Raw genomic sequence first — 20482 nt, 5'->3', positions numbered from 1 at the left:
CTTTCCATGGCATCCAACGCATGAGTTTAAACCACAATGGCCACAATGTATATGATGTCTCAATGTCCAGAGAATATTTTCGTTCCGAAAGGTATTCTAAACCGGGACCGGGAATCGAACCCGCTATCTTTGACTTGATAATACCATGCCTTGACTGACTAGCCTATCTGTGCCCCCAACATTGGAAAAACATGCATCCGTATTTCTTTATTACCTTAACAATGGATCAAATTACCGTGAGATTATAAAGCGCAACTATTAAAACATTTCACACTGTAAAAGTGGAGCGTAATGATCGTTAAGTACTCCATACCCTCTACATGCGTAACGGTATGTTTCGTAGATTACAGGACAACGACGAAGCTTCTCGCATCCGGGAGCGTGGAGAACTCAACAACCTTGCATTATTACATTTTTAACCAAATAAATGACTTTGAAAGAATTCAGCTAAATTGAGATGATGAAAATGATTATGATTACATATTATACAGTGGCATTCACCGACATATATTTGCATGTACATTTCACATTATCGACACCACAGATCTTTTACACGTTCAATCGGAATAACCAGCCGGCTAATTATACGGAACAGGAAATTTTCTGAGCACAATTTATAATTCATTAATGATTGTGTTCACTCGAATCCGTTGACATGGCTGTTATTATTGACTGGAAATACAATAACTATTTGAGTAATAGCAATAAATTGTCTCTTCCAGGTATTACTCCGTTATCGGCTCTAAATTGCTGCGACCAAACTCAGAATATCACGTGTCCGTCAGTAATCTGGACGTTCGTGAGCCGGTGCGGTTCAGAATCACGTTGAACAACACCCAAACGGGGGTACCACTCGCCAGCGAAGATGTTTCTCTGGGTCAAGGGGAATCCCGGTTGATTCCGTTTAGCGTAAGTCACTCGTAGCTTCTCGCCAGATGGAGAATAGAATTATGTATTCTTTTGGTTTCGCTTACTTTCCACACAGATTGGCGACATATCAGACAGTGAGTACAGCCTGATCGCCGAGGGGTTATCGGGGTTCACTTTCAAGAACGAATCCACCTTGACGTTCCAATCGAAAAGCTTCTCGGTGTTTGTGCAGACAGATAAAGCAATTTACAAGCCGGGCGATACCGTTCGATTCCGGGTATTGGTACTGGATCCCAACACGAAGCCCCTGCAAAAGGTGGACACTGTGAAGGTGCACATCACGGACGGCAAGAACAATCGCATCAAGCAGTGGAACGATGCCAAGCTGGTCAAGGGTGTCTTCGAGTCGGAGCTTGCTCTATCCAGTGCACCAGTGCTGGGCAACTGGATGATCCATATTGACGCCTTGGGAACGGTAAGGACTGATGAAGTCTTTTTTGTCTAAATTTAGCGATGCTAATTTTCAATCACTTATTTCCAGAAACAAACACAAGCATTTGAAGTGGACGAGTATGTGCTGCCCAAGTTTGAAGTGAGTGTTGAGTCACCTGGTATAACTACGCTGAAGGACGGAAAGGTCAAGGCGATCGTACGGGCGAAATACACCTACGGAAAGCCGGTGAAGGGCGAAGCTACCGTTTCGGCATACCCGGACTTCCGTTTCCATTATGTGCAACCGTTCGAGCGTGATGTGATCACGAGAAAGACTGTCCCCATCGATGGCAAAGGATCGGTGGAATTTGATCTTCGCGACGAGATCAAACTACAAGGAGACTACACTAGAAGCATTGTGATCGAAGCGGTTGTGGAGGAAGAGTTAACCGGCCGTAAGCAGAATGCATCCTCGAAGGTTAAGATTTACGATAGAGCATACAATATGGAGTTGGTTAAGAGTTCGGAGAAGTTCAAACCTGGACTGCCGTACACGGCATGGCTCAAGGCTACCTACCAGGATGGGGCGCCTGTTCAAGATGATACTAACCAGGTGAAGGTGGTCCAGGAATTCGGTTGGCCAAATCGTAACACCTCGGAACACACTTACAAGTTAGATAAGAATGGCATGGCCAAGCTGATTATCGACACTGAAACTTCGTCGGACTCTATCAGTTTTCGTGCTGAATATCTAGGAGCTACATTTTACCTGGGTTCGATCTCGCAGGGCTGGGTCAAGTACAAGGCTTACGTTCGGGCTAAGGTTTTAACAGAGATGTAAGTATCGCTGGATAGAGTAACAGAACTGGTATTTAGACAATTTTTCTTTGATACTTTCGCAGTCCAACCATCAACAAGGACGTTACGGTTGACGTCTCCTCTACGGTTCCAATGAAGTATATCAATTATCAGGTTCTTGGTCGCGGGGATGTCATTGTTGGCGGAACTATTCCGGTTCCTGATCGTATGAGTCATACGTTCCGTTTCCCAGCCAGTTTCGCAATGGTACCGAGAGCTCGCTTGATTATCTATTTCATCCACACCGATGGGCAGATGATTAGTGATTACGTTGAAATCGAATTTGCCAGCGAGTTGCAAAACTTCGTGAGTGCTGCTTCACTGATCTGGATGTAGTTTGGAGATTTGCCTAACAATCGATTGTTTATCCACAGCTGAAAGTGTCGCTGTCAAAGACGGAATCCAAACCCGGGCAGGATGTGGATATTACAATCAGCACAAATCCGGACTCGTATGTTGGTTTGCTTGGCGTAGATCAGAGCGTGCTGTTGCTGAAGAGTGGAAACGACCTTACAACCGGTAAGGTGTTTGATGATCTGAAAACATACGAGGAGGCCAGCTACGGGGCATACCGCAAGAAGCGCTTTGCCCCATGGAGGCGTCAAAGCTACTACGACGATTTCAATGTGAGTATTGCGGGGTGACTTCAATTAAAAAAAAAAAAAAACCGTTCGAATTCGCAGTTGTTCAGTAGATTGCAACGTGACTTCGCTATTGCTAAGTTAAACAAAATATGTACTGCGAAAAATTGCGTAAAACTCGCATTACTATTTTGAGGAACTTCGTTATTTATACACACTTTAAAGTTTTGCCAACGGTTCGTACAACCAAGAATTGCGGAAAATCAGTATATTTCTGGAATCCTGTTAAAAAAAACTACCAACATTCAGCTAACAATGTCTTCATATTTTAAGCTTCTTCCTGAATATGTCGAATATGAATAATGTAACCAAAATCGGATATTTCAGAATAAAACTTGATCCTCTTGAATATTCACAGGACTTCACTGAAATCTTTGATTAGCTGGAGATCTTTTGAATACTTCCTGATCAACGTGCAGTTTTGGTAGAATATCTGAATATCTTCACAGTAATACTTGATCAACCTGAAGCTTTGAAAAATATCCAGAAGACTTTAATGAAATTTTCGATCAGCTGGAGATTTTTTAAGTACTTCCTGACCGAGAGAGCCAATTGAATGTTTAAAATCTTCGGATTTCTTGATCAACATGAATCCACTTATATCTGATCAACAAGTAAGCTTGAGAGACTATCTGGAGAAGTCATTTGAATTTTATTATCAGTTGAATATCTTAAGAATAAAAATTGATCAACCTAAAGGCTTGCAAAACATCCAGAGGTCTTTGAATCTCCAACCACCTGTATATCCTTTAAATATTCTCTAATAAAACATCCGTCTTCGAAGGATGTCTGAAAAAAGGCATTTGAATGTTTGAACAGTTGCAGATCTTCAGAACATTACATGATTAACTTGAAAAGTCTTGAATAATATCCAAAGAACTTTATTGATATTTCATCGAAAAACCATGAATATCAACAAAGCTATCTAACATTTCACGACGCTACCTGATTTTATACGAAGATTCCTGTACTTTCAAGAAGTTTCTTGAGCTTTAACTCAGTTCCATGTATCCAAAGTCTTTATGAAGTTCCCTGAATAAGTGAAATGCTTGCGAGCTCGTGGGATTTTCCGTCAACTTCTACGAAGTTCTCAGTACTTCAAAGATTTTTCCATAGTTTAAAACTTTTAAAGGGTGATACGGTCAAAATTTGGTCAAGGGAAAACGCGTGTAAATCGGTGAAATCGTTTATTTAAAAAATCAAATTAAATTTATTTTTCAAGTTCAATTAGTATAAAATTCAGGAAAAATATTCAGTTAGGCCTCCGCTTTTCCAAATCCGAATTGCCGGGCCTTACGCTTGACCCCTGCCATCAGATTTTGTACAGCCACCTTGTCCACCTTCTTCGCCGCAGAAAGCCAGTTTGCCTTGAACTGCTGCTCGCCCTTAGCAGTTTTTTGGTCTTCTTTAGGTTCCGCTTGACAATAGCCCAGTATTTCTCAATTGGGCGGAGCTCTGGCGTGTTGGGAGGGTTCTTGTCCTTGGGAACCACCTGCACGTTGTTGGCGGCGTACCACTCCATGGCCTTTTTACCGTAATGGCAAGATGCCAAATCCGGCCAAAACAGTACGGAACAACCGTGTTTCTTCAGGAAAGGCAGCAGACGTTTATTCAAACACTCTTTCACGTAAATTTCTTGGTTGACAGTCCCGGAAGCTATGAAAATGCTGCTTTTCAAGCCACAGGTACAGATGGCTTGCCAAACCAGATATTTCTTTGCGAACTTTGACAGTTTAATGTGCTTGAAAACATCTGCTACCTTTCCCCTTCCTTTTGCCGTATAAAACTCCTGTCCCGGAAGCTGCTTGTAGTCGGCTTTGACGTAGGTTTCGTCGTCCATTACCACGCAGTCAAACTTCGTCAGCATCGTCGTTACAGCTTCCGGGATCGCGCTTTGGCCGTCGTATTTTGTTTATCATCGCGATTTGGAGTCACTACCTTCTTGTAAGTCGATAGTCCGGCTCGTTTTTTGGCTCGATGCACGGTTGTAGACGATACACCCAGCTTATTTGCGGCATCTCGGAGAGAGAGGTTAGGGTTTCGCTTGAAACTACGGGCAACTCTCTTTGTCGTCTCAGCGGCTTCCGGTTTTCGATTTCTCCCCGATCCAGACTTCCTGGCTGTCGACAAACGTTCCCCAAACACTTTAATTACATTTGTAACGGTTGATTTGGCAACTTTTAGCGATTTTGCCAACTTTGCGTGCGAGTAGCTCGGATTTTCGCGATGCGCGAGCAAAACTTTGATACGCTGCTCTTCTTGCTTGGACGGCATTTTGACAACTGAAGAGTGAATTCCAAAATCAAAATAGGAGGAACATTCTACACACACACACCTTCAAAATGAGGGGTGTTCAGGTTTTTTAAATGCAAAATTGAAAGAAATACGTCAAGTTGATATTGACCAAATTTTGACCGTATCACCCTTTAATTACTGCTGAACTTGTACGAATTTCAAATAATTCATTCAATGTTCTGTAATCATCTACGAAGTTCCCTTTACTTGTAATAATATTTCTGAGCTTCTACAAAGTTCTCTGAACTTATTAAAATTCATAATTTTTTTTTTTTCGATCTCATAACATCCAACAACTTCTCCCGACTTCCGAAAAGAACCTTAACATTTTCTAGGAATTTTCCAACACGAAACAAAGCTCCCAAAGTTTAACAGGTTCCTAAATTGATACAAAATTTCCTGAGCTTCTACGAAATTTTTTAAACATCTACAAATTTTATCAAACTTTCACAAATTTTGCTGAATTTCTAGAAAGTTTGCCGAAATTTTTGAAGTTTCCTGATTTTTACAAAAAAAAATCCCTGTAATAAACTTCTACAAAATTCCCTGCATGTAAAATTTCTTCAACTTTAGGGTTTTCGATGATTTTATGCGAAGTTTCGTGAAGTTCTGCAAAGTTTTCTGAACTTCTACGGCATTTCATAAACTAACAAACACCATTAACGAAGTGCCCTGATGTTAAGAGTAGGTTCAGGAACACTTTTATGAAGTTTATTAAAATAAAACAAGGTTCTCCAAACTTCAACAAAGTTCCCAAAACAGTAGTTCCCACTTCTATGAAGTTTTTTTTCCGAAATTTTAGCAAAGCTCTCTAAATTTATACGAAATTCTTTGAAGCTTTGTGAATTTCTCCAATTTTATCTTAAATTTCCTGAATTGCTACGCTGTCCCCTATACATCGACAAAGTTGCTGAAATTTTACGAAGTTCGATGAAATTAAAGTTAACTGAACTCCTAAAGTTAACTGAACTCCTATTTGCTGCACTTCTAAAAAAATTCCGTAATTTCAACGTAGTTCCCTAAACTTCCATGCAAGGTTACTGATTATCATACTGAAGCGATGGTCGGACTATTTTCCCATCGCGGTAGAAGAACAGCAGCAATGCATGTGCAGTTCATTCTTCGAGTGCGATCGCTTATATTGACGAAGCAATTCATGTTATTTTGTTTCTCCCAACTTCCCTTCATTCGCTGAGTGAACACATGCACCCATTGCTGAGCGAGTAACAGAGGTGACACAGTCGGAAGAAGTGTTAGTTTGTTTACTAAAATGAACCATGCCGATTTTGTTATGGCATATTTGCTATAAGAAATGCTCCTCGTGATTATTAGCGAAATTCACATCAAAGATTGATTAATTGCGTAGGAAATCAGTTTGGCACGGCATTTGTGACCAGCATACACCTTCCGGTCGTATGAAACAGGTCAAAAACTGTCCAAATCCGTAGATAAAAATTTTTGTTTTGAATTTCTGTATGGCAAAATAGTGAACTTTTCGTGAACATTAACGGCAAAGAACTCACCCACACTGGGAGACCGTGAGTTCCTGCCCACCTGTCATTTACCATCTCGCATCTCGGAGAGTCGTTTTCAGCTAGATGTTTTTATGACATATGGGCGGGAACTCACGGTCTCGCAGTGTTGGTGAGTTCTTTGCCGTTAATGTTCACGAAAAGTTCACTATTTTGCCATACAGAAATTCAAAACAAAATTTTTTTTGGTGAATTTGGACGGTTTTTAACCTGTTTTATATGACCGGAAGGTGTACGCTGGTCACAAATGCCGTTCCAAACTGATTTCCTACGCAATTAAACAACATTTGATGTGAATTTCGCTAATAAACACGAGGAGCATTTCTTATAGCAAAACTTGCCATAACATAATGGGCATAGTTCATTTTAGTAAACAAACTAACACTTCTTCCTACTGTGTCACCTTTGTATTAGGCGCCTAGCGTTATCAGCGCCAATATGCTTCGTGCGATATCATTAGAGCATATTAAATATGACGGAACGGATAGCATTCAAAAACTATGTAACTATGCAACTGTCCGCACCGAGGTCCTCGCGGTTTTATTTTAAACGAATTTCTATGCGTGCATTTTTCAACTATCACGATTTGTTTTTACGCGTTTAATTTTCCTGGCTGTTGCACAACTTTTATGAGATTACTTTCCGTACACTTCCCAGTAATAGTCTGAAAATTTATCCTGCATATACTTCGTGAGGATCAAAGCATGAGCATCGCGTTGATGCGAAAAACCATTCGCATCGTCATGTAGACTAAAGCATACGAAGAACGCTCTCCACCGCTCGCGATGCGGACGACGAAGAGAAGAAGAGCACGCAGCACGAATATTTGAGTGGTGCATCGGTACTCACACTCCTCTCTCACCGAGCATTCTCTACGATTTGCTTTTATGTGGGCATCCACATCATTCAAGCGTTTTGCTGAGATACCGATGCCTCGGGTACCGTCGCACACGATAAACGAATATGAGAGAAATGATGCGAATATCGGTAACCTTGCTTCCATGAAGTTGTCAAAAATTCTACGAAGTATCCTGAAGGTCTATAACAGTCCCTGGACTTTTACGAAGTTTCACGAATTTCCATGAAGTTCTCTGAAATCTAATGAATGGCTCTTGACTTCTAAGAAGTTCCCTGATGTGACGTGATGTTATGTTTGTCAGCCAAATTTCGCAATAGTCCATACGGATCAAGATGATTGTGGTGGATGGTTTCTGATGTGTTTGTAAAAGCCGTGCTTTAGGATTACATAGATTACATACTAACGGGTAAAGGTAATGCATACCTGTGAACGCAAGAAATTGTTAGAAAATAACAGCAAGGAGAGCTATGGATGCCAAGATAGAAGTCGGCGACATATAGAAGTTCCTCTGGATGGAGTAAGCATTTCACAAGATTCCGCTAGCTAATCTAAGGAAGGACTCTAAAAACTGCAAATACTGAGTCTTTTCATCAGTTGAGACTAGTTTCATAACGTACTTCCAACCGTCTTAACAATGCATTTAAATGGTTCGTGAATGATGGCCATCTCACAACGCACGACCTGATTTTCGTATATGTACCATCTAGATAAGCGAATATAAAATGCTAGATTTTTTTTTTCACGAATGCTACTTGTACAACGATCATATAAAAAAAGTATAAGGGTCTGTGTCCAGGGTCACGTACGGAAGCTTGACGTAGGACCGCTAGTGGACGTAACAAATGCGAAGAGCATTTAGCTCTTTTAATTGATCGATCCTATCTTCCGTTTTTGAATTGTAGGCGTACCAATTTAGTAGTATTTTTTTTTTCAAAGAGAAAGTTGATGAAGAGCATCGATCAAAATCACTTGCACCCCTGCCTCTAAGTTTGGTTACAAGATTACAACTATGGAGAGCATTTTTTGTGGTCGTTGGGGGCGTGTGGTTCTGAATATGGACAAACAAAAAAGGATAAATTCTATTACAACTCTTTACTGTAATAAGCTTGTTGACACTGAAAGGGCCGTTTTGCTGCCAAAGTTGGTGATGATCTCCGAAACCGTACAGAGTGCGTTTCTGTCGCTTCAAAGCGTAGATGACATCCATGGCCGCTTATGCTTGGCGTGTTCAGTGTAGGTGACAGCATCACAGATCTCATTTCCCAGGAACATCTTCAGCATACCTCGTAGATCAGACCGGAGATACGGTTGACACCGCCACGGAAAACCGGACGGTGAACCTTGGGATGTCGCTTGGCGCCTTCTTTACCAAGACCTTTCCCTCCTTTGCCATGGTTGCTTGTTAGGTTGAAGAGTGGACTACCGAACCTGCCACCACCTTCCTACTGCTGCTATTGCTGCTTATGCTGCCTGCTCAAAACCATCTGAAGCTCTTTTATATCTTTTCAGGTTAAAGCAGAATGCTGTGAAACCAAGTGGTACTCGATCACTAGCGTGCACAGGAATCTTGTGAAGGAGGGGCAATTGTTTTTTCTATGGTGCATTGAATCTGGGAATAGGGAGTACCGCAAAGTGCGTGGTGGATGATGCTGTTCACTCACCACTGTTTCCTTACTGTTCAATTTAGCTAATTTTATTTATTTTTTACTCCGGTGGAGGTTCATCTTCTTCAATGGAAACTGCTTTCAGACAGCCAATGGAATTGGCAATTTAATCCCATCGACAATGTCGATGATGATCAGTTCGTCAAATGGTTGCAATAGTAGGGCTTTAACCGAAATGATACATTTGCTGCAATGTGCCTTGGTGGTTATTTTTAACTATTTCAAGGTATTGTAAGCCCTTATACCCCGAACAGACTATGGTTTATATCATGTAATATAGGCTGTCTTGCAATGAGCACTCATACATATAGTTTTCACTGGAAATCTTATGTATGAGTGCTCATTGGAAGACAGTCTATATTACATGATGTAAGCCATAGTCTGTACGGGGTATTATATGCTGTTGTAGTTACACTTTACTATTACCGTTGCGAGTACGTTCAACTTGGTCATTTTCAGTTCTAATTTTTTTTCAAATTTTGACCAAACTGTCAAGGCTAATAGGTTCAACAAGTTTAAAAATATGTAACGATTGGAACAAAAGCGCACAAAACTATTTTGACAACTCAGTACAGGATTGTTAACGGAATGACGAATTGTGCGAAGGATTGAACTATTATCTTGGAACTATCTGCAGGATGCACTAGAAATTATCCGTAGAATTTTCTTTGAATTCTCTTCAGAAATATTATGGAACTGTCCTATGAATTCAATATCCTTGAGGTTCTGCTCTGAATATTTTAGTTTTTTTTTTCTAAGAACACCTTGGTACTGAAATTCCCCTAAACTTTTAGAAGAATTTCCTCTGTATTCTCCAGAAATTCTTCCCAGAATGAGCTTAAAAAAAATCCCTTGTAATTTTCCTCAACACCCCTTTGGAATTTCATTAAAAATTTGATTCTCGATTCTCTCGGTATTCTTTTCGAAATTATGTTGGAACTATCTGCAGGATTCGCTAGAAATTATTCGCAGAATTTTCATGAAATCATCCCCAGAAATCTTTTCTTTTGGAACTGTCCTTAATTGTCCGTTAATTCACCAAAACGTCGTAGTTTTTCTACCAGAAATGTTCAATAAAGCTTTCCCCTCCATTCACCAGAACTGTGCAATTTTTATATCAGTAATTTTCAATTCAGCTTGCTCCTCCATGCAGAAGAATGTTGCAAATCTTACACCAGAAATTTTCGATACAAACTTACCACCAGAAAATTTTACACCAGAAAATTTCAATTGACCAGAACGATGCAAATTTTCCACCGTTAATGTTCAATAAAAATTGCTTCTCCAATCTTCTGATTGGTGCAGATTTCCTTTTTCCACTTTCCACAAAACATTTTCAATATTGGCTTCTCCTATCATCAGAATGTTGCAGGTTTTCCACCAAATAAAGTTTGCCCCTATTTTCGGATTTTTTTATCTTAAATTTTCAGTAAAGCAGCTTCCCTCCAATTACCAGAATGGTGCATATTTTACACCAGAAATCGATATTAAATTTGTTTCTCTATTCAGCAGAAGGATGCGATGGATGCAAATTTTCAATTTAGCTTAATTTTAAATAAAGCTTGTGCCTTCATTTACCAGACTAGTGCAAGTTTTCCACCAGAAATTTTCTGTTCATTTCATTAACCAAAGCGATGCAAATTTTGCACCAGAAATTTTCAATAGAGCATACTCCTCCAGTCACCAGAACGGTGCACCAAATATTGTCAGTGAAGTTTGTTTCACCATGCACCTTCATACCCCGTACAGACTATGGCTTATATCATGTAATATAGGCTGTCTTGCAATGAGCACTCATACATCTAGTTTTCACTGGAAATCCTATGTATGAGTGCTCATTGCAAGCCAGCCTATATTACATGATATAAGCCATAGTCTGTCCGGGGTATCAGGCTTTGCCTCTTCATGCACCAGAATGGTGCAAATTTTCCACCATACCTTTTCAATGAAGCTTGCATTCATCAGAACGATGCAAATTATGCACCAGAAAAATTAATAAATCTTGCTTTTACTGCTTTACTGTGGTGAATCAGTGTTCCGAACTTTCCACCAGAAATTTTCAGTTAAATATGCACCTCCAAATTTTTAGCGTAATTCAATTTTAGAACCAGAATTATTCATTTTGATTAGTCCCTCCATGCACCACCTTGATGATATTTTTACACTAGAAACATTCAATAAAAAGCTTTTTCTTCGATTTACCATCACGAAGGTGAATTTTTTTAACCTTAAATTTACCCTTTTCTTTTAACCCTCCATGAACAACCTTGAAAAAAAAAATTACACCAGAAATGTGGTGCAATTTTTTGACCAAAAACTTTCATTGAAGTTTATCACTTCATGCAGCTTTGTGGTGCAATTTTCAGGCACCATCTCAATGGAATTGACGCAATAAAACGCAATTTTATCTTCAAATCAAGTTATGAAGAAATCAACATATGTTATATCATAACTTTGTAAATATGGAAATAAAAATTTTATTTATAAAAGGTGGGGCAATTGCCCCACCTTGCCCCACCCTGTGCACGCCAATGTAACTCGATTATGACGACTGGGTTTGGGAAGAACAATTATTTCATGAAAACAGTGATAAAATTATCACTTTTTATTTGTACATTGGACAATGCTTGACATTACCACTTTTTCAATAGTTTCTTGTTGAAAATCATCAGTCGCATTGCCATTGATGCGTAAACCACAGACGTAGTCCTACGTCAAAATGATGTTTGTGTGCAATGCTTTCGAATCAAAGTAAATGGCAAGCGATGGGAACAGATACATTTCATAAGATGTGAAAGTTCCGGATTCAAATCCTGCTGCAGATATTCGAAAAAAAAAAACAAATTAGAGGAGTAAAAGAGTCTCAAATTAAAAATTCTGGAGTTCCGAGAAATGTCAAAATCCCGGTACATCCCAGGATGGAAGTATGAGAATCTTGGAAAAGTAAACACGTGTTTTCCGCTTTGCCTAGAGCTATTGGTTTCCTACAATGCATTCTGTCTTTCTGATGCTTCTGCTGCAAAGTTTGTCACAGAATCTGTGAATTCATCGAGATAAACACCGCACTCGAGACTTCTTGATAAATTTAGTATTAGGCTTATCGGTATCCTTTATATCCATTCAATCCGAAGGCAGCAGATCAATATCGCTTTTTCTTATTCAAATGCTAAGCGACAGACACTAACCGGTCAAAGGCAAAAAAAGGCGCAACTATATTTGTGCATTGGATGCTGTAGGTGTTCTTGATATGCTGTCTTCAACGAGATAGCTAAGCCTTGTGATGAGCTCGATCATATTTCAAAGTATTGTATTTTTTTGTATTTTTCAGGACGCTGGAGCAATTATCATGACCAATGCCAATGAACAGCCACGTAAGTAAAGAAAACACTGCACATCCTTTTTCTATTTAATCTTATATGTTCAGTAGAATCCTCCCTTGCTCTCGTGTGAGTAAGTACAAATATCAACGTTCGTCCATAAAAGTGGTTCCCCATGAGAAAGGAAGATCGTCCATCAAGGTGTTTCCTTGTAGAGTCCATTCTCTTATCATAATTCGCAAATTCAAAGTCAAATCTCAAGATTTACGACGTTTATAAATCAGTAAATTTTGCTAATACTACAAGAACGTAGTAGTTTCAGCCAAGTGCATTCACAAAAACCCTAATATTTTGACTTGCAAAATTGCGAAGTGTAATGCGATGAAAGACGTTGCAAGGAATCACCTCAATGAGTGCACAATGATCACGTTCTATGTTTGCATTGCACATCTATGAAACATCTTCCAGAATTTGAGTATCAAATTGCTTACCTTGAGCAGGGAATCGTGTCAACTCCACTGATCACAAGTACGACCCCTGCCATTTACACTTCGACGAATGTGATGAGACCATCTGCTAGTAAAACCACTACTCCCCCCGTTAGGAAACAGTTTCCCGAATCATGGATATGGCAAAACTTTTCGGAGTATGTTCAAAACCTCAATCTCCCTTCCCACTCTGATGTGTCAATTAACCCACATTTCCGCCTTTGCGACATGTAGTGCTAACCAATCAACTGGTTTCTTCGGTTCTCGGTAGGTTAGAAAAGCCTACCCTTTCTTGTCTACTTCTAGCTCTAACCGCCTTTCTTCTAGCTGGAATGATTTTCCGCATGGCTACCAAGGCTACTGTGAGTTCGAACGTGTTTATGCTTCCATTAACATTAAGTAAAACATTGACAATGGAAGGTCATGAGTCTCCAATGGATGCAGCTACTTTTTCAAAATCGATCGTTCAGCCAATCGCAATTAGGAAAACTTTCCCCGACGCTTGGCTGTGGGAAGGGTTAAACGAGGAAAGGTGAGATTGCCTTACGGTTTCTGTTGAATGAAAAGTCAGAGCACACGGTCCACTTGGTTGGTGGTTTTTGACTAATTTACCTGTTTTGAAACGTTGCCCTCCTGGGAAAGGATCACTGTTAGGTATACAGCACAATGGTGAATTTGTAGAATGATTTCCAACCACATGTAGTTGAATGTTTTCTTACCTTAGCTCTAATGTATTTTATTCCACAAGAATACGGATATTTTTTGGCGGATTTGGGTGCTCCGATGTATGCGATGGCAATGCCTCAAGCGGTTCCAGTTGCAGCAATGGCTTCTCTATCCGGATCGATTGATCGGATATCCGGTGCAGCTGCTCCTGTGAATGAGGTTGTCGTTAGGAAAACTTTCCCCGAATCGTGGATTTGGGATGATTATTCAAACGACAGGTTAGTGTTAGGAAAGGCTGCTGCTGTTCTACTTCCCTTATTGTACGTCGTCTGGTGAGATGTTTAGCCGGTTGAGTTTTGTTTGTTCGCTGTCGATTTTCCTACTATTTTCTCGTGAATGCATAGGGTGGTGGTGGAAACGTTAAAATTTACGAGTCGAGTTTTACGACAGAACTAAATGAGAACCGTGTGGTGGCTTTGCAGGAACTCCGTTTGTTATTCATATTTATTGTACATAGATCAATGAATGATGTATTTCTTAAACTTAATGCATACTGATCTAGTTTAATATAATTTTCAACTTAGTTCTGTCAAGAAAACGTCAAGGTTGAATGTTTTATTCTAAAACTAATAATTGTATTACAGTATGTGTTCATCATTCAGTGTAAAATTGGTACGTAATTTAGGATGACTTCAATCTATTGGTGTAGTCAAGTACAACCTTAGATATTTTTAAAATCAAGTCGATCATTGCATGACAACCAAATAATGGTACAGAAACGTAACATGTAAGGACTGTTCAGTTTACACGCATGACACTAACTGTTCCTCTTTTGATTCAATACTTTTCAATGGTGTGGCAACAGGGCTACTTCCACTAGCTTGCTATAAAAAAAAGGTTTTTTAGAATTATGAAATCATGAGATGGTATAGTGATAATTAGTACTTGTAAACAGGCATGGAAAATCATTTGCATTCATTTCGTGCAGTCATTTGAATTCATCTGCCCCTAACTTTTTTCATCAACAGAATTCCGCAAAATGATGTATGAAACTTTTGTAGGTTTTGTTATTAACTACAAATCCGTATCTCTTATGTATGACGAACCAGAGCGAACAGAATCCGCTACTGTTTTTCAGTGAATGTAATTTACATTCACTGAAAAACAGCAACAAGTTCTGCCTGTTCTAATTCGTGATGCATAAGAGATACAGATTTGAGTTATGGGCAGAAGTTGTAGCTAATAACAAAACCTAATAAAGCTCTATACACCATTTTGCGGATTGCTGTTGATGAAAAAAGTTAGAGGCAAATGAATGTAAATGATTGCATGAAATGAATGTAAATGATTTTCCAAGCCTGCTTGTAAGTTACAATATGAAGACGTGAAGTATGTGTTTGACATACAAATTCTATCAATATTGCTTTCAGTGCGTCACAATCAGCAATGTTACGACTAGTGAGTGCTCACTCTGAGTGAACGCTCACGAATCATAAGATCGCTTATTGTGACGCTCTGAAAGCAAAATTGACAGGTTTTATGAGTCAAACACATACTTTAAACCTTCTTCTTGTTACTTACAAGTACAACATATCATTATATCATCTAATGATTGCATAATCCCGAAAAATATGTTTTTATAGCAAGTGAGTGGAAGCAACCCTGGTAGAAAGTAAGAAGTATACCATCGTACATTTTGTCGAGTTCAAGTGCTGAAAACTGTTTCGAAAAGAAAATGGACGCCAGCAACATTTATTTTCCTGTTAATTTATATTGGTACCGTAATACGGGGGCTAATTGATCACTCCACAACACTAAGGCAGAATGGTACTGGAATTGAGTGGAATTCTCATTTAAGACAGCAAAATCAAATGGATGAAGAACTCGAAAATATTGAATTCGGTTTAAAGATGCATTTTTAATGAAGAATATGGTTGAAAATTTAGAAACCCATTATTATACCATGATATGGGCTTAGCAACAACATATTCTTGTTTCTAATTTCCATAGCTTAATTTACCCGACTTTTCTGCACCAACTGGTTCGACACTCCTTAGTTTAATGTTTGCATTTGTCAACAAGCTGAGACAGAAATTGGTTGCATATTTTATTTTAATATTACAGTAATGACCCGATTTTGTCAGCCCCTCAGACATTCATCTCTCAATTATTTCACATATTCGAAATTTCAAATCTCTCTCATTCACATTCAAGATGGATGTTTAAGGTATACTTTGGTGCAATAAAATCACTGAAAAATCCCATGCGTAGAATATTAGAACAGATTTTCAAAAAGAGAGGCTGACAAAATCGGGTCCTTGCTGTATTTTATTTCTAAACATCTTCATTTAACCAGGAATGGAAAAGATAAAATTATGAGTGCGAAGAATTCAAATTATTGCACCACTAGTAACGCAGCTGACGTTTTTTTATTTGGTCGACCGTTTTATCTTCCATCTTCTGCAAATTCACGTGTTCAGTTTATCTCAACAATGCCTCTTGACGTGTTCGTTCCTTGATAGCTGCTTTCAACTTTTCAGCTTCAAATTTAGCCTTCGCCCGTCGTTGGGCTTTTGATTTCTTCTCAAGAAAAGCATTTTGCTTTTCAGAGTCAATTCGTTGAAGTTCATCCAGTCATCCAGATAAAACTGACGTTTGAAATTTCTATGTGTCTTTGCTCGTTTCGGAGTAGTAGGCCATTTAAAAAAAAACTACAAGGGACAGCCCTGGTTGTACGCAATTGTGACGTAGAACTACGTGGTCTTATATAATAAATCTTATTTGTTAACTGCAGCAGGAGCTTGAGTTTGGTGTTGAAATAGGAATTTGAGCGGGGCTCTCTCTGTTTATGCTCTTTAGTATGACGTGCTTGACATAGATGGCCCACAGCGACTTACGAAGTGCTACTGATTCAGATCAATAGCAATGTGGCTTCTTCCTTCTTCTATGGATGCTCATGTGGGCTGCAGTTCGCTGCTTCCGGGGAGCCTTTCGTTGTGTACTGAAGAACACCACCACTCACCACGCGGTGATTGAATAAACACCGTTTGGTGAGACCGGATCGAATTCAACTTTGAAATCTGTGCTAGGGAAATCGTTTTTAATTTTAATTATCATAGCAACAGTTGCACATTCGTGCAATTTGCAATAGTGACATTTTGAAAAATGAAAAAAAGTTAATTTTAACACATTCGTACAAACAATCCCTATCGATTGGCGTATTAAGAATTAAAATCCATCATCTCTGGATCAAGCCGCGACCGACTTTGGTTTATGAAATTGCACCCCCAATGATGCCTTTAAGTACATGGTATGTTAGATTTAAACATATCTAGATAGAGCTGAAATTAGGCGTAATAGCTTTTGTAAACAATGACTTCTCTCGATGATTTTTAGGAATTTAAGACACGCCCACGCAAACAGGGAAGTCTTACCCTACCTGATGGTGATGTTGATTTGCGTGGGAGAGCCTTGACTATCAAGACATTATCGAAAGAAGTAATTGTTTACAAAAACTGTTACGCCTTAATTCCAGCTCTATCTTGAAATGGGAACTGACATCTGATTGATGATCTTGACAAATGTCCAAAAAATACTCTTTTACAGATTTATGGTGGTTCTGAAAAAAAAACCCGTTTTGTCGTGATGGTTGAGTAATGCTGAGCTATTAGGGGGTTCAACACAGATGAGGCTGGTGAGCTGTATGTTGTTTGGAATGAGGGTGACGCGCATGGCATAGATGGCCCACAGCGACTCACGAAAAGCTACTGATTCCGATCAATAGCGGTGTGGCTTCTTCCTCCTTCTATGGATGCTCATGTGGGCTACAGCTCGCTTCTTGGAGGCAGCGTTTCGTTGTGTACTGGAGAACAATGTTTAACGTCGCGCCGAAAGCACTGCTGTTGCTACTGATGCCGACGACCGGACACCACCACACACGGTGATTGGACTGGAATCCAATCAGCGTTTTAGGGCAGCCTTGATAGCTAGATGCTGGTGGGGAGCCTTTCATTGTGCACTGAAGAACACTACCACTCACTACGCGGTGATTGAATAAACACCGTTTGGTGAGGCCGGATGGAATTCAACTTTGAAATCTGTGTTAGGGAAATCGCTTTTCGCAGGCAATTGGTGATAATTTTAATTATTGTTGCTATGATATATATGAGCTGATCATTTTCAATAGTGACATTTCGAAAAATGATTAAGTCTGATAAATTTAGCAGATGCGTAGAAATATTTGTGATCGATTGGTAATAAAATTATTGAAATTAGTTTAGGGGATACTGAGTTATTAATGTTCAAAATCTTTCATAATTTTGTTACATGTTCCATTTCTGGTTTTCACAAAGTGTACCCCCATATAGAATTCACAGACGTAGTTCATCGTCAAAAAGATGATACACTCGTATTTCTCTTTGGTATCAATCTTTGGTCTTCAGCCTGATCAAGAGAAAGATGAATAGGCTGGGCCTGCTCAACCAGTGAGTTGTCGATTGTCTCATTCAACTTAGGGTGAGGGTTGTAGAAGTATTACCATACATATCAGGTGAATCAGGTAAAATTGTCAATCCCACAGGTATATCTTGGGCCATCGGTGGTGCATCTGAAAAATTATTATCATCATGGAAATAAGCTCGTATATTTCTAAATATATAAGGTACCTACTCAACTCAATACGCTCAGTTCCTCTTTGTTGGTCACTGTCAGGGCTAGGGATTTCTACCGTGTGAGGAATCTGGTAATGAAATTGCTTGAGGAGATCCATCGTTGACATTATTCGATGAATACGGGCAGTTCCTATACACTTAAAACCTTCGTTAATGGTCGTCCATGGAATCAAGACTGATCCTTTCACATAGAGAGGTGAAAGCAGCATGACTGGAGCATCTTCAATGATCTCAATCGAATTATTCGGTGGTAGGAATATGGTGTCTTGAACTGGAGACGATTTTATCGGAACAGCTTCAATCTGTGTAGCTATGTAGCTTACTGATGGCACCAATGAGGCCGTCTTGGCTATGCATTTTCTAAAATCCACAGTTCTGTTTACTTCAAGGCATTTTGGGAAGTTTCGAAAACATCAGGAATAATTTGAGAACTTAAGGAGCGTTCAGTTAACATCAGAAAAAAAAATCAGGAACTTTAGAAATTTGTCAAGAACAAAGCCAAGAAAACTTGAACTAAGTTGGAAGTTCGATAAACGTCAGGAAAAATGCAAAAATTCGAATGAATTTCCGAGATCTTCTGAAAACCATAACATCAGAAGAAATGCGGGAATCTTAAATAATGAGCATTTATTGGAATTCCTAAGAATTTAAAGGAAGTTTCGAAAACTTGAGGGGGTCTTCCGAAAAATTCAAGAACGTCGAACTACGGGCAAGTTTTCTGACATATAAGTTATGGAAATTTAGTGAAGGTCAAAGTGCTTCAGGGCAGTCTCATTAACTTTAGGAAAATTTCAGAATCGGAACAGATCTTGTCAAAACTTGAGTTGAGTTTAAAGATCTTAAGGGAAGCTAAGTACCTTCAAGGAGTTTTGAGAACTTAGGTCATGATTTTCAGGAAAATTGCAGGAATTTTCGGGTAATTCCCAAAAAAAATATAAGAGAACTTTACAACAGTTACATTTGTAACCGTTCACGAATTTTCGTTGAGGTTTTCGTAAAACTCAGTGGCTTAAGCGCCACTCTCGGTTAGGAGAGACCACTGGTCGTGTTTGAAATTTGCCCGATTTATGAGACCTTATCTCAGAGAACCTCTTGAACGGTTTCCGATTACTAATGGCACAACTAGCTTTATCAAAGGTAAAACGCCAAGTCCTGTAGAACCGCAGATATTATCGGAACGAAAGAATTACTCTGACTTACCCAGAACATGGACGAAACGGAAAGAGAAAGAAGGAATTCTTACTCAACTGAGCGGTAATCGAAGGAAAAACTGAACTTAAGATAGCGAGTGTCTTTTATTCCAGGGAAAAACATTTTAAAACGTAAAAACTAATCTTCGATCTTCATTCGAAACTATTATTGAGTTCATTTATTCGGGTTGGACTTCTGGATGAGTGTACGGAAAAAAGAGCAAATCATGGCCATGAATAAAAACATGCTCTAACATACCTGCGCAGGTTTTTCGATGCGAAGAACGACGGCTCGATGATGGCTGACGGTGGGGACTCGACGACTCGATGATGGCGACGGAAGAAGATCTTCCAGTTAGCGTGGCGATGGCGGCGAGGCGTGATGGCGCAGCACCTGAGCTGCAGTATGGCGAGCAGCGATGAAGGTGACCCGTGCGCAGTATGGCCGAACTAGAGTTGCGGAGAGAGTGGCGGCTGGACGGAAGGCTTCCGATTTAATACGTCGAGAGCTGAGCATCGACCGTAGTCGTGCTTTCCCGGGAGATTCGCCCCTCAGAGAAAAGAGGGCCAACTTACCACCGCACGGCTTCGCGTACTAAGCTTCCGCTATGACCGCCCGGGATGAAATGAAACCCACCCTTCTCCTTGGATTGAATCCGGACCGTGGTACGCTCTTGGCTACGCACTCAAACGGTCCGTGCTCTCGGAAAGAATGGTCCACAAGAGGTTGTAGCGGAAAAGGGACCTCGTCGACGGTTGATTGGCGACCGTCGGAAAAATTTCACTCCGAGGAATAGCAAACTTCACTCTTCTCCGTTTAGCTACCTTTGAACAGGCGGGCCTTCGCTTGGCGCACGAGTCTGATGGTCCGTTTCACACGGACGACGGAATAGATGCCACTTAGCAGAACCCCTTGTCCGGCCTTGCGATAGCCGAACCGAAGATTAAAATCCAGCCCGTACAAAAAAAGCGCAAAGCGCTGGAAATCCAACGCGAACTC

The 20482-nt window shown here is 39.8% G+C and overlaps 1 protein-coding gene and 1 pseudogene across 13 annotated transcripts in view; one reads left to right on the top strand and one right to left on the bottom strand.

Moving 5' to 3' along the window:
* LOC135697020 (thioester-containing protein 1 allele S3-like) overlaps positions 1–20482 on the top strand; it is a 71580-nt gene that overhangs the window by 10115 nt on the left and 40983 nt on the right. For 11 of the 13 annotated variants that reach the window (XM_065216571.1, XM_065216577.1, XM_065216579.1 and 8 more), the window contains exons 2-7: positions 723–909; positions 986–1345; positions 1412–2139; positions 2205–2466; positions 2535–2786; positions 12480–12522. In XM_065216571.1, coding sequence (XP_065072643.1) covers positions 723–909; positions 986–1345; positions 1412–2139; positions 2205–2466; positions 2535–2786; positions 12480–12522 — 1832 coding nt within the window. Of the gene's footprint in view, positions 1–722; positions 910–985; positions 1346–1411; positions 2140–2204; positions 2467–2534; positions 2787–12479; positions 12523–12936; positions 13115–13704; positions 13901–20482 lie in introns of all 13 variants that reach the window. The other 2 variants (XM_065216580.1, XM_065216573.1) reach the window with 2 other exon arrangements.
* On the bottom strand, positions 13907–18702 carry LOC135696964 (uncharacterized; annotated as a pseudogene).

The sequence above is a fragment of the Ochlerotatus camptorhynchus genome, unplaced genomic scaffold, assembly GCF_037179485.1.
Source record: "Ochlerotatus camptorhynchus isolate MF236.1 unplaced genomic scaffold, CSIRO-AGI_Acam_v1.1 ptg000064l, whole genome shotgun sequence".
Taxonomy (NCBI): Eukaryota; Metazoa; Arthropoda; class Insecta; order Diptera; family Culicidae; genus Ochlerotatus; species Ochlerotatus camptorhynchus.
The sequence above is the reverse complement of the archived record's forward strand: the minus strand, read 5'-3'. Positions and strand labels throughout refer to the sequence as shown.